This window comes from Papilio polytes, unplaced genomic scaffold (genome assembly GCF_000836215.1).
Source record: "Papilio polytes unplaced genomic scaffold, Ppol_1.0 DF823923.1, whole genome shotgun sequence".
NCBI lineage: Eukaryota > Metazoa > Arthropoda > Insecta > Lepidoptera > Papilionidae > Papilio > Papilio polytes.
Genome location: NW_013525281.1, coordinates 3,117,457 through 3,131,002, shown reverse-complemented (window position 1 = coordinate 3,131,002; position 13,546 = coordinate 3,117,457). Strand labels below are relative to the sequence as shown.

General features: G+C 32.9%; 4 protein-coding genes across 4 annotated transcripts in view; 2 read left to right on the top strand and 2 right to left on the bottom strand.

Annotated features, from left to right (window-relative positions):
* The window catches only part of LOC106102092, a 5,681-nt gene extending 1,110 nt beyond the window's left edge, over positions 1-4,571 (bottom strand). The window contains exons 1-7 of the mRNA XM_013281501.1: positions 3,139-4,571; positions 2,883-3,058; positions 2,392-2,547; positions 2,051-2,136; positions 1,388-1,545; positions 640-918; positions 3-57 (exon numbers count right to left, since the gene is read on the bottom strand). Of these exons, the coding sequence (XP_013136955.1) occupies positions 3-57; positions 640-918; positions 1,388-1,545; positions 2,051-2,136; positions 2,392-2,547; positions 2,883-3,058; positions 3,139-4,354 (2,126 nt within the window). The 5' untranslated portion in view covers positions 4,355-4,571. The remainder of the gene's footprint in view (positions 1-2; positions 58-639; positions 919-1,387; positions 1,546-2,050; positions 2,137-2,391; positions 2,548-2,882; positions 3,059-3,138) is intronic.
* An 825-nt stretch (positions 4,572-5,396) lies between these two features.
* LOC106102475 (ras-related protein Rab-2A) lies at positions 5,397-9,330 on the top strand. The gene is made up of 6 exons (XM_013281972.1): positions 5,397-5,604; positions 6,002-6,161; positions 6,682-6,837; positions 6,925-7,105; positions 7,536-7,690; positions 8,012-9,330. Exons 1-5 carry the CDS (start codon positions 5,559-5,561, stop codon positions 7,632-7,634), a joined length of 642 nt encoding a protein of 213 aa, XP_013137426.1. The 5' UTR covers positions 5,397-5,558; the 3' UTR covers positions 7,635-7,690; positions 8,012-9,330.
* Positions 9,331-9,581: 251 nt separating this feature from the next.
* On the bottom strand, positions 9,582-12,219 carry LOC106102474. The gene is made up of 5 exons (XM_013281971.1): positions 11,994-12,219; positions 11,717-11,922; positions 11,077-11,280; positions 10,588-10,739; positions 9,582-10,219 (listed from the first exon to the last, which is right to left on the bottom strand). The coding sequence occupies exons 1-5, from the start codon at positions 12,034-12,036 to the stop codon at positions 9,970-9,972; spliced, it is 855 nt and encodes a 284-aa protein (XP_013137425.1). The 5' UTR covers positions 12,037-12,219; the 3' UTR covers positions 9,582-9,969.
* A 296-nt stretch (positions 12,220-12,515) lies between these two features.
* LOC106102091 (peroxisomal multifunctional enzyme type 2) overlaps positions 12,516-13,546 on the top strand; it is a gene marked incomplete at its 3' end in the record, with an annotated part of 9,956 nt that continues 8,925 nt past the window's right edge. The window contains exons 1-2 of the mRNA XM_013281500.1: positions 12,516-12,625; positions 12,892-13,084. Of these exons, the coding sequence (XP_013136954.1) occupies positions 12,895-13,084 (190 nt within the window). The remainder of the gene's footprint in view (positions 12,626-12,891; positions 13,085-13,546) is intronic.

Below are 13,546 nucleotides of genomic sequence, written 5' to 3'. Positions count from 1 at the left end.
GCCCCGCCTCGCTCCAGCCGCGCGCGCGCCACTCGCGAATCACGCTCGCCACCTGACCTGAAATACAAATACAACCTTTCAAATAACAATATTTATATCACAATTAAGAGATACAAATAGTATTGATAAAAATAATAGCTTTTGACAAGTAACTTCATCCTCGCGAAATGTAAACAAACAGTAAGTAGCCGATGTATTCTCTCGGACTGTTCTACACCTGTACCGAATTTCATTAAGAACTGATAAGCAATTTTAGAGATATGGTAACAAACATTCATTCGTCCATTATTTAGAATAGTATTTCTTTGTTCGAATACTTTTCTAACAATTTTTACCACATCGAACTATCCTATTTAGATTTTTTCATTTTTGACAGACAAATAAGAACTCAGTAATCTTACAAACAAACGGGTATGAAAATTTTGAAAGATTAAAATATAAAAATATCAATAGCCTAATAGTTTGGGGTACGGACTACCAATCTTGCTGTCAAGAGTTCGAATCCCGCCAGTCTACTATTATCGTAGCTCACAGCTTATTCGGAATTTTTAAAGGAAATATTATTAACTAAAACTTAATTTTCGCTTATTACTAAACCAACAAAAATCTACTAACATTTTATTTAAAAAAAAAACTTACCTAGCACATTAAAAGTATGAAACCGTCTATCAGGTACGGCCATTAGTACACTTAGGTCCGTATTCGGTGTTAATCTGGCAATGATATCTCTGGCCCGCACCAGCAGCACGGAGGGCGAGGTGAGGCGCGCCCACAGCGCGCGCTCCGGCACGCACTCGCAGGGGTTGCAGAGGTACACGCCGCGGCCCGACACCCCGAACACCATCTGGTGGTGCCATGCGTCGGGCACCTCCCCCTCGCACCCCACTTGGAGGTTCAACGTCAGAATAGGTACTGCTCCTATAAAAATAATCTAATCTAAAAAGTTCCAATAGGTTTCAAGTAAGACTGTGCATAAACCTACATCAAATATCATAACTTGCAATTTAAAAAAATATCAGTCAGTTTTACTTTTTAAGTTTTTTTAGATAATATTCATCTATCTGTAAGTCCAAGAAATAATATTTACGCATGTTATTTTTATTTAAATTCATATTTTTCTAGCCATTTTTAACCTGTCCACTAAATTCAATAGTTTAAGCATAATAATTAATTAAAAATATATTTTAAAGATTTATTTATTAAGCTGTTACAAAAATTTGTTTTAATAAAATAGTGATTGAGCGACTGGCCTACACTTGGCTCTAGGCCCGTCTTGTAGCCAGGGTTCCTCCGTCTTAGTATTTAAGACATATGGTAATATAAATCTAAAGTAGTTAATAACAAATCAATAATCAAAGTTCCCCTAGAAGTATATTTAATAACTAACCTAACGATATCCAGTCAGCAAGCCAGTGGGACAGTGACATGGCTCGCTCGGGATGCATGGGGAAGAACCGAGCGGTCACCAATCCATCTGAAGCCCTCTGTATTCCAGTGACCAGGTCCGCCGCAGTGCAGCCCGCCACAGAGCGCGACAGTAAATACCTAATTATATCAAATTATAACATTTTCTACTATGTATTTCAACTGAATTTTATTATACACCGATCAAAATATATCTTAATATATATATGATGCTATTTAGTAAAAAAATACTTCAATTTAATAAGTAAAAGTATATAAAATTACAAACTTTTTTATATAATTTTAAAAGAATATAATGATCACTCTATCATCATATTCTTTTAAATTTATTAGGATCAGTTTAAAGTATACTAGCTTTGCCCTTGACTGTGTCCGGGTGGAATAAAAAAACCAAAAGAAAATACCCCATGTGTTCTTTCAGATTGTTATCTGCATCTATACCAAATGTCAGCCATTTAGGCTCCAAACTCTTATAAACATCCCTCCATCCATCCATTCATCTAAACATTCCTATTTATAATATTAGTATGAAGTATGATGTGATGGTATACAGTGCTTAGATATAATAGAAAATGTTTATGTATGATATATTGTAGAGACTGGACCTGCTGTATACATACATTACCTGGGTATAGGCGCACTGTTCGCCCTCAGCCTCGTTCCCACCGCGCCATTAATTCTCTCAATGTTCACAGGTACACCAAGAGCAATCTGGAAATAATAAACTCAACTAAATAATTTGCTTTATAGAGAATCTTACTGTAAAATTCCAATGGGGGTATTGTTTTTCATTTTTAAAACAGAATGAGAGATGACAATAAAGATTGCAACCCATAATTTCTATTAAAAATAAATTTACACTTGATTCTATCAATATATATTCCAAAAGACATTTTCTGAAAGCCTAATCATTCTTATCATCAAGTTATTCAACCATCATACATACAAAAGTCAAATGTTACTTACAAAAACATTGACAACCGCTGTTGCTCCACAAGCGGATGTACCAATCTGAGTGACTTGTCGCTCGCAGGCTTCGCGCTCCGACCACACCATGCAGTGCGGGGGCTCAACACAACCTGTATCTCCATCACTACTGCATCCTGCACCCTGGTCTCGACTCTATAATTTACAGTAAGAGGTTATGTACATTTAAACTCTGCTTTTGTTAACACTACAAATCGATTTGTTTGTTTTGTTTTGTCTGTGTTTATTTATTATTATTTTTTTTCTCTGCATTTTTTCTGGCCATTAGTTTTTACTTTTATGTTGCAATGTGTTTTTAAGCTGACTAAAGAAATGGATAGCAAAAAACAGGATGTATATTGTTATTTCGCACCATAAGTATGTTGGTATTGCCTAATGAAGACAACTTTTCATAAAATTGAAGAAGAGTTATAGAAATAGATCCAGAAACAGAAGAAAAGATTAGAAAAGGCATTCATGATTACATTTACCACATTAGCTGCATCGTGACGTTCAACATCGGAGCAAGTTTTCTGAATCATAAGCCTCTTAGCCATTGTGATATGGTAAAGAGCTGATGACAAATTTACAGATTCCCCAGTAGGTCTTTCTCCTTGATTAATTTCATAAGTGTGTGCTCCTTCATTCTTCATACGCTCTTCTTCATCTAAAGAAAAGATTAATATGATTTGGAGATACATAGTTCAAATATTTATAAAGGTACTTGATTAGAAAATATCTACATACAATTTAATACTTCTCTTGGTGATACTAAATCTCCATTAGAGACATGTAAGCCAGCTAATGTATTACTTGGCCAACTTGATGTGGTTCTTCTGACTAAAAACTGTTCACCCCTGAAGTTCACATGTGTGATGTAAGGTCCATACTCTTGGTCATTTGTTACTTCTTCATCTACATTACTTTGTGTCACTTCAACACCATAACTTGTTGATGGAACATTAAGACTATGTTCAGTTTCATTATGTATTGCACTAGTAGATGGTTGAGGGTTCACTAAAATGCTAGGCACATATTCAGGTGTGGTACCTCTAATTACTGGTTCAATTTCTTCTGGCAAACTATTTGCCACTTCTAAATCAGCATCAGGGCTTGATTCATCATCTGTATCCACTTCACATGATGGCCCTGGATCAAAATCCATTTCCAAGAAGTCCATATCCGGACTGGATGCTCTTGATCCTTCTCTAGCATTAGCTGGCCCCTGCTGAGGGACTGGATAATTTGGTAGCAATGGGAGATGCCTATCTAAGGGTAAGCCCATATCAAGGCTGAAAAATGAACTTGGTAAATCAGCCAAGTGTTCACCTCCCCTGTATGTGTAAATACAACCATCTTCAGAGCCCAATGAATAGTCATCATTACCAGTGTCACTTGAACTATCATTATCATCTATGCTTGGCCTTTCTAGTTTGAGAGTTGATGGCCGTTTCCTATTTTCTCGTATCCCACCACTTTCAGTATTATCATTGGATTTATTTGTGCCACTTGTTGATGGACCATTAACACTGCTACCACTACCTACTTTATCTGAATACATTTTGTATCTTTGACATGCTATCTCACAGTTGGAGTCTGAACTTTTATCACATGTTGATTCAAATTTACTTGAACAAGGACTTTCAGTATTGTGAATGTTAGACTCATAATTAACCACTTGCTTTTGATTTCCATCAAAGGTATGTCCAATGGTGTCACGTTGTAAATTGTTTTCTTTTGGTCGGTTAACCCTTTGTTCAGAATCATCATTCGCCCAAGGTCGAGAACCATTTACTGGAAGAAAATTAGAACTTCGTTCTTGTGACATTGATGTAAACACATTTTCAACCCCAACGAGTTGGCTCGCCTGCTTATCTGCACTTTTATTGTCCTTACTTGCCTCTTTTTCACATCCTTCTTTAATAGGATTTCGAACAGATGCTGCCTCATCGGAAGAATCCATTATTACAAACACAAGTTGTTATTTGTCGGCATTGTAGTTTTAAGGTTAACAAATGATGGCACTTTTAAATGTTTCTAAAGAAAAGACAGACACGGTACGTTACAGTTTTATAATTATATCTTTATCACTATTCATTTAACTACTACTATGGTTGTTTGGAATTAACTTCATTAAATAATAACAAACCCATTGAAGAATAATATAATTGACAGCTAGCAACGATAACCATAGACAAAAATTACCATACCAATATACAGAGTTTTCTTTACTATGTATATATTATCTGCAGGGTCTGATTATCCATCTGGGAATCCGTTTGCACGATGGAAGTACGTACGAAGAAAATAAAGAAGAATACAGCATAACATTTGATTTTATTACATTTAATGGCAAGCAACATGAGAAAAGTGTTGCAGGTCACCGAAACCAACATGTATGTCGCGATAGGTACAGGCATGTCAGTAGTTTCCCTTATCTATTCTGATAGCATTCTCAAATAGTTTCGTAACTATTTCTATTTTCTTGTTGCTTCTCTGTGAACAGACAACTTTTGTTTTTGATTTAATAAAAGTGTTAATTAGTGGATTTGATTGATTGGTTTGGATTAAAGGATTACTAGAATGGAAAACTTTGAGTTTGTTTCAAAGTTTTCCCCAATTTCGTCTTTTTACTATCATGAATTTGCTTCGGCTCATAAAGACTTTTTACTTTATCAAAATATTAGAATGATATGCACTTTATTTTCACTTATGCTCTAAGCCTGGGAAAGTGGGAAAATGTTTCTACAACAACGACGACGGCTCCTTGGCTAGTCCGTTTTTATATAGTCAAAGGGTTTGAAGTTTAAACTACACAGAAATAATGAATTCATGGATAATATTGGAAATACGATAACTGTGCGAGGAAAATTTAAAAATAAAGCGATAATAATAACTTACAATTTATTGGTAATAAAATATATTGGTATTGCCAAACAGTAGTCAAGAATTTGCAATGCCATTTAATTTTATCCTAAAATCTATGGTCAGCTCACTCATTGACTCATTGTCAGTTTTCACAAATTTTACAATGACATATTGAATCAACCCAGCTGTGAGATTAATAAAAATTGCGTCGTATCGTAATTAAAGTAATCCTTATTGAGAGTGTTGTGTATTCTAAATTTATATTTTCTTTGTAATATCAATAGCAAAACCAGGAAAAAATGGCATACGCCTACTTGTTTAAATACATCATCATTGGCGACACAGGTATTGATTTTATTTCCTGAAATTTTTCTTCATTGTCATTTTTGCTTTTCGATTCAATAATGTCGCATTTTACATTACTTATGCTTTTGACAATACAGAAATTCGTCACTATTTAAGAATGCAACGTAAAGAGTTCGGCATTAAAGGAATAATAGGCTATCGTAAAACCTTTTGTGTTACGCCTACGCTCGTCTATAATCTTTGTATCAAATCAACCGAAAAACGTTGCGCAAATAAATGTAAACCAATTTTGACCTTATTCCTTTATACTATTCAAGGACATTCTTTGTATTCAAGCATTTAAGAAATAGGATAACTTGATTGGCTGTACTTAAACACAATAGACATTTTTTCCATGTAAAACAAATTAATCAGTTAAATGTAAACATGTTTGTAGGTGTGGGCAAGTCATGTTTACTGCTGCAGTTTACAGACAAGAGATTCCAACCAGTACATGATCTCACTATTGGTGTGGAATTTGGTGCCCGCATGATTACAATTGATGGCAAACAAATCAAACTACAGATCTGGGACACTGCTGGCCAGGAGGCATTCAGGTTCAAACAAAGACTTACTAGAAATACAAATAATGTATTGATAAGAATACAATGACCTATATAATTATTGTTTTATGTGCTATAAAGATAGATTATTCATGTTTTATTAATGATTTGCTTTTAACAAACATTAAAAGAAATTTCAATGAGTTTGCTCTGTCCAAAATTAACATAAAACATGTTATTTAAATTTACTGTAAATATATTGTGTTAACTCTCTTGTGAAAGTTTTGACATTGTATTAAAGTAAGAAGTTCCTTATTTTTATTACCCTTTATGGTAAAGTTGTATAATAAACATAAAATGTGCAAAGAAAATATTTATAATCTTGCTCTTTTAGTGTATTTTCAAATTTCCAATCTATATCGTTTATTCCATCACAAACAATTACACATAATTTGAGTAAACAAATTTAGATATTTACTATCACACATTTACACAATATGGACTACAAGAATTTTCTTTCTTATTTACACATTCAGAAAACATATAATAATTGTGAATAATTTAACATTTGTAGGTCAATAACTCGGTCATACTATAGAGGTGCGGCTGGTGCACTTCTAGTTTATGACATAACTAGACGGGATACCTTCAACCATTTGACAACTTGGCTTGAAGATGCCCGGCAGCATTCTAACTCCAATATGGTCATCATGTTAATTGGTAACAAGAGGTAACAGTATTATTTCTAGATTAAAATATGATTTATTATTAAATATCATTTAAATTATGTATTTTTAATTAAAATTTGTATTTACAGTGATCTGGAATCTCGACGTGAAGTAAAGAAAGAGGAAGGGGAAGCATTTGCACGTGAACATGGACTTGTGTTCATGGAGACATCAGCCAAGACTGCAGCAAATGTTGAAGAGGCCTTCATCAACACTGCAAAAGAGATTTATGAGAAAATACAAGAAGGCGTTTTTGATATCAACAATGAGGTAACTAGTCTAGTTCATTCTAATTTCATGCTTTTCAATGTTTTTATCATGTTCAAGTAATCTTGCTAAACAAGTTGTCCAGTTGCCTAAGAAACTGGCCATCAAGGCATATTTCGTTGATTTTTATATTTATAATTATTTGTTTTGAAGATATAAAAGAAATTTTAATGTACTTTCTTACATTATATCACTAGTTCAAGCAGTATTGTTGTACTTTTAAATAATATGTGTTCACCTTAGAATGTTTGCTATATTAGTAATTGTCAATCTAATACCTGGTACACACTTGACTAATACAGATTAGTCATGGATTGTATAGACTCACTGATTCCAGTTACTGTTCACATTATGCCAGTTGATATTTTTAACTACTGGTACCTGTTGATTACACACAGATTAAAATAAAATTAATAACATAACAATTTGTTAGGCGAACGGCATCAAGATCGGTCCGCAGCACTCGACGGGCGGTGGCGCGGGCGGCGCGGGGGGTGCGGGCGCGGGCGCGGCGGGCGGCGGCTGCTGTTAGGTGCTGCGCTGCACACACTGAGGCGGACAGGCTGGCCACTAGCAGGCTTGGCGGAGGTATGACATTCATTGTCACCCTACATTATTCCAACACTTATCCTCACTCAAAATTGCTTTATGGTCAATAAATAGTTTTGTATTTTCCGTTTCACTTAGGTATTAATCTTTAATTCGACGGAGATTTTTGTAGCAAACTGATTTTTTTAGTAGCCATACTTTTGGATATAAAATGGATTTTTTAAAATTATTTGCTTGTCACTATTGAATTATATGTTAAGCCTTTTTTTAATTACTCATTAAACATGTCTGGCCCTTTTATTGTAAGGGTTTTTAACCCCTTCCAATAGTTCTTGTTAACTATTTCAAATTGTTTGCCAGGGGGAGTGCAGCTGTGTGCAACATACGTTGGTCGGAAACTTACCGTGTGCCGGATTTACTAGGATATGTATGCTATAGAATATGTTGCATGTCTATTCAATATAATTTTAATAATGCCACTCCGGCAAAAGATTTCGTAAAATCATTTCATATGTGCTTACAACGCGACTTTTAGTATTTAAAACTAGTTTTTATACACATCTGGTAATTTGAATATTACAAATTACAAAATTTGTGTTTTCTATTCAACATTTTAAATACTTGTTAGACAGACTTATATAGATTTGATTCAAAATTAACAGTCTTATAATCTTATAAGTGTTTATTTACATTGTAGATGCAGTTTCTCGTCTTATATAGTACATAATCGTAAGATATAAATGTTAAGACATAAGTTTTAAATCATATTGTGTAACAGGTCTTGAATAATACACAAATATTACATAGGACCAGGAATGGAAAATTAGCTGTATATGTTGTTTTTAAAAGCTTTTAAGTCTTGTATGCTTATGTACTATGTGTTTGTAAATCTTCGTCAAAAATATAAAAACAAATATTTGAAATTCAAATACAATTCAAAATATGTCAAACCAGACTATGTTAATATGTTTAAATATTTGTCAAAGATAATAAAACAGATCCTGGAATATCTCTTTGTATCAGTTTAGGCAATTATTTATTGATACAATTTTTCATTTTCAGAGTGCAATATTTTACTTATTAGTTTAAAAATGTTACAGAATTTCTTATTTTTAAAAGCTAATTTGACATGATTTATATTTGTGAAGCACCACTTACTTGAGAATTTCTGTATGAGAATGCTATTTTTTCTATTATTTGAATCATTTTACATATAATACATAATTTTAAAAATAGTTTGTTTTAAATAAATTTCAAGTCTTAAATGTAGAGACACTATTCTTTATAGTTTTAAGTTATAACAATAACACAAAATGAAATTGCTGTGATGACATTATGTAATTCCAGTGAATTACATAAAAGTATGTACTAACCTATTTTACCTTTTTAGTACCTTATTTAATAAAATAATGAACCTGTTTGCTATAATTGTATTTAATGTTCTTAAATGACAAACTTGTGAAGGCCTATAGAAGTTTTGCACAAGAACAATTTGAAATGTTTTTTAATGTAAAAAAATATAGCAAAGGCATATTGCTGAAGGACTGCTTGCAATTCAACAGGACATGATTACAAGAAATAGTTTATGTTTAAGTTTAGCAGAAAACTAATATATAAGGTTACATTATGCAAACACATTTGTAAAGCGTAATCCATGAAAATAAATGTTATAATATTCAGTTTGTATTTATTTTATCCCAACTATATAAAAAATACGAATTAAATGTTCACATGTTTAAAATAAGGTAAAAAGATTATATTTTTTTAAGGTGGCAAACGGGCGAGCGGCCACCAGAATTCGCCGAGAAAGCGAAGCGACCACTGCTCATATACATCCATTATTGCAGACGCGTTGCCTACCCTTAATCAACGGAGAATACGCACATAGAGAGAATATTTCCCCTTCCTATGTTTCTCCACCGTCAAATCCACTTATCCCTTCCATATAATAAAATGGTGGGAAGGGAAAGGGACTAAAATTTGGCCTTCGGCACCACACTCATCAAACAAAACACAGGATTGCACCCACTTCGTCTGTTTTCTGTGTGGTCATGGTATTACACTAGGTGATGATGTTAAAGCGGGCTCTACCACTGTTAATTTAAGTATAAAGATATTTACATTAGGTAATGCATCATTTTCCCTACCATCGCATTAGTTTTGCTGTTTCCAGTAACAGAAAAATTGCCTTACATATAATAACAAAATTCACTCAACTAATCATAACCAATCTGTTTTATAAATAATCAATAAAACTTTTGAGTTTTCTTACTTGTTATTCACGATTTACGACATTTTTATAGTGTTGAATATATACATTATTCAACTGCATTATTTATAACAGTCTGTGAACTGACTATTTCATTCAGTGCTGTGAATACACAATTCACAAGTTCCGGAGTTTTCATTTTGACAATACCATCTGACTTCACTTCAGCTTTTGGAAGATTTATTTCACATAAATCTAGTGGCGTCACATCTAACTGCATTGAGAAGAATATCTGATTCTGCAATATCTGGTACGCCAATTTATCTGTTTTTGATGATGCTGGAGAATCACCCTTCGCTCTGAAAAAAAAAAAACACATTATTACTCAAAGTTAGAATTTTAACAAGTAAATTTTGTAAATATTAATCCTTAATGAACAAAAAGAAAATAACTAAGATAAATAATTTATTATTAGTAAGTTTATCACCTTTTTCCTCCCCATCCTACTTGCGTAGGGTCGGCACATCAGGTTTTTGTCCTCCTCATAACTCTATCATATGTCATCTCAGTCATCACTCCCTTCTTGATCATGTCACCTTTCACGCAATCCATTCATCTCTTTATAGATCTTCCTCTACTGGTGTACCTCCACACTCATAACCAACATACACATGTGATTCATCCCTCCTTATTAGTAAGTTTATGTAATCTGTTAAAAAATACTTACCTGTGCCAAATCATATTCACATCTCCAACTTCAAATGATAAGCTCAGCTTATTTTTGTGATCTGTTAATACTGTAAAGCATAATGTGAATGGATCAGTGCTACGAGATGTATCATTTTCGACAAATCTAAAACCCAAATGTATGAGTTGATGCTGCAAATTAAAAGAACAAAGAATTAATAAGTTTACACAAATAATTTACATCTTCTAGACTTATTTATTTGGTTATTATGTTACTTTGTTCTTTCCATGTTTAAATGTATCCAAATAGCAATCTGTTAAGATGTTTAAAATGTTCTGGTCTCTATGGGTAAAATTTTCTGGCATAATTTTATTTCTACAAACTTATATTTAACTAAAAATGTAAAAGGATCTTGATGAAATTTGTCATAGACATAGAACATAGTACAGATTGTATAGTCTATTTAATAAGTACTCTTCCATGCAGATTGAATCATAGGCTAAATCTATACAATTAAAGAAACAATACCTGTGAAAAATAAAACTGCTTAATTGTGCAGTCAAATAAATTCTGTAATGTTGTCTTCACTGATGCTCCTATCCTTTTCTCACCATGCTCCAGCATGAATGGTAGATGAATACTCTCAGGCACTTTAACAGTAACACCCCAAGAGAGAAGAATACATGTATATACCAACTTTGATTTATTATTTTCTTGAGATGACACAGTAATCTAAAAATTTTATGAATTGATTAATACTGATAATTAAAAAAATAATAAAAAAACTGATATCCCATGTTACACAGTGATAATATAGCTTTTCAATGGTGAAAGATATTTTGAAATCAGCCCAGTAGTTTTTGAGTTATTTCAATACATATAAAAAAAAATACAAATATTTCCTCTTTATAATATTAGCATAGCTAAGAAATAGTTTTGTGATATAGAGGTTCTGGGATCAATTTCTATAATATAGCAATTTTTTTGAAATCACAAAGTTCACATAGGAAACAGTTTGACCTGCACACTGTGTGAAGAAATCCAAAGAATGTTTAAAGTCAAGCAGTATGGTTGACTAATTTACTATAAAGTATATATCTCGAGGAGGACTTGTATGTAGTGCAGACAAAAAGTGTACAAAAACAAATGTAAATTATGAAATACATACTATAATAGCCTCTGGATCATCTTCATTGTATTTCAAGTATGGCTGTCCCTCTATATGTACAGAAAATTTTATACCAGGCTTGGCTGGGATCGCAGTAATACCTTGACGAATCTTAGATGCATATTGCTTGAATTTAATTGCATTGGATTGTATATTAAATAAAGGAGACACTTTACTCACTCGCCAATGCCCTTCGTTATAAATAACTGAAAATAGAATTTTATGATTAATTACAATTGTTTATCGGAAATTTATAGTAAACTACTTCGATACTAACCAGCTAAAGGATCGTTTATAACATGACTATTGTGTATGTTCATAGTGATATCTTCATGTAATTGTTGTGATTAGCTTAGCCAACATTAGCTTTAGAACTTAGTGAATTTTCCGTAACTTTCTTTTCATGAGGCTTAGTCAAAGATATCAACATTAAATAGGAAATTGTTACATTTTATTTATATTCAGCAGTTTACAAATTCAAATAACGTTTATCTATTTTGCTGTCAAATCCTATCTAGAGTAAAAATGTTTGACCAAAGAGTATGCGAGTTTCCAGGTTTTTTGTTTTTTTTTTGTTTGGAAATACTATTCTTAGCTAACTCGCTACTCTTTGATCAGGGTAATTGAAGGTCGTCCAACAGTTACATAAACATTCAGTTATCGCAGTTTATTCAAAGTAAATGAGTGAGATAACAATACGTTTTTATAGGAATGTTTCGGCAGTGGAAACGGTTTGAAAGATAAAACTTTTTGACAAATGACAATGACAAGATCAAATTGACTGACAATAACAAACAATTGACATTTGACAACTACTATCATTTATCGTCAAAGTGAGTAAACGGCCGACGCGTATTTTATTAAATCCAGCGATCGAACCAGTTTAGTTTACCATTAACAATTGCTAAGGTTTGTCGCGCCGGTTTTCTTTTGGGCCTTCAATTATATAATTTGTATTATTCATGCCAATAGCTAAAGTAGTCTGGTTTGATAAACGTTATAATTATAAGTAAAACACTTTAACAACTTTTTAATTAGTTTCTAAAAGTGCATATTCATTTTCGCATTAATCAAGTTGGACTTTGGCACTCTTTGTATTGATGCGTAAAGTCTAATGTAAGTAAAGTTTAAATCTTTTTCGTCATATTAGTTGTTTTTAATAAATATTCTCGTAGAAAATGGAGCAACTACGCTTTGACGGTCGTGTCGCTGTGGTGACCGGAGCCGGTGGTGGATTAGGCAAAGCCTACGCCTTACTTTTAGCATCAAGAGGAGCTAAAGTGGTAGTTAATGATCTTGGAGGTGGCAGGGATGGCAGTGGAAAGTCAACATTTGCGGATGCTGTTGTTCAAGAAATCAAGAGCAAAGGTACTTATGTTTTCGGTAATTAATGTAGTAAACACTTAATTGTTATTTTTTTACTGATACAATATTAATATTCATACTAATAAAGATGTTTGCAATGCTTCATCAGGTGGTAAATTTATGCATTAAAACTGTCTGATAAAAACTTGACTGCCTTTTTATGAATTCATAAATAAGACAAGACATTAGTATTTCAATTAATCAACTAATGAATAATAAATACATAAGGAAAACTTCCACTTCATCCTGTTACAATTGTTAAATCTTAAGGAAATAAATACTCTATTTTATTACAGTATCCTTTAAGAAACACCCTATTTCATTTAGTAATTATAGTAGCTAAATTTAATTAAGACCAAGGACGGGTCCAGCTTTGGCACCAGGGTGGACAAGTCAAGAACTTGACAAAATATGTAAATATATCTTGTCAAGCTCTTGACCAACCAGCTCAGGCGGGTAATGACC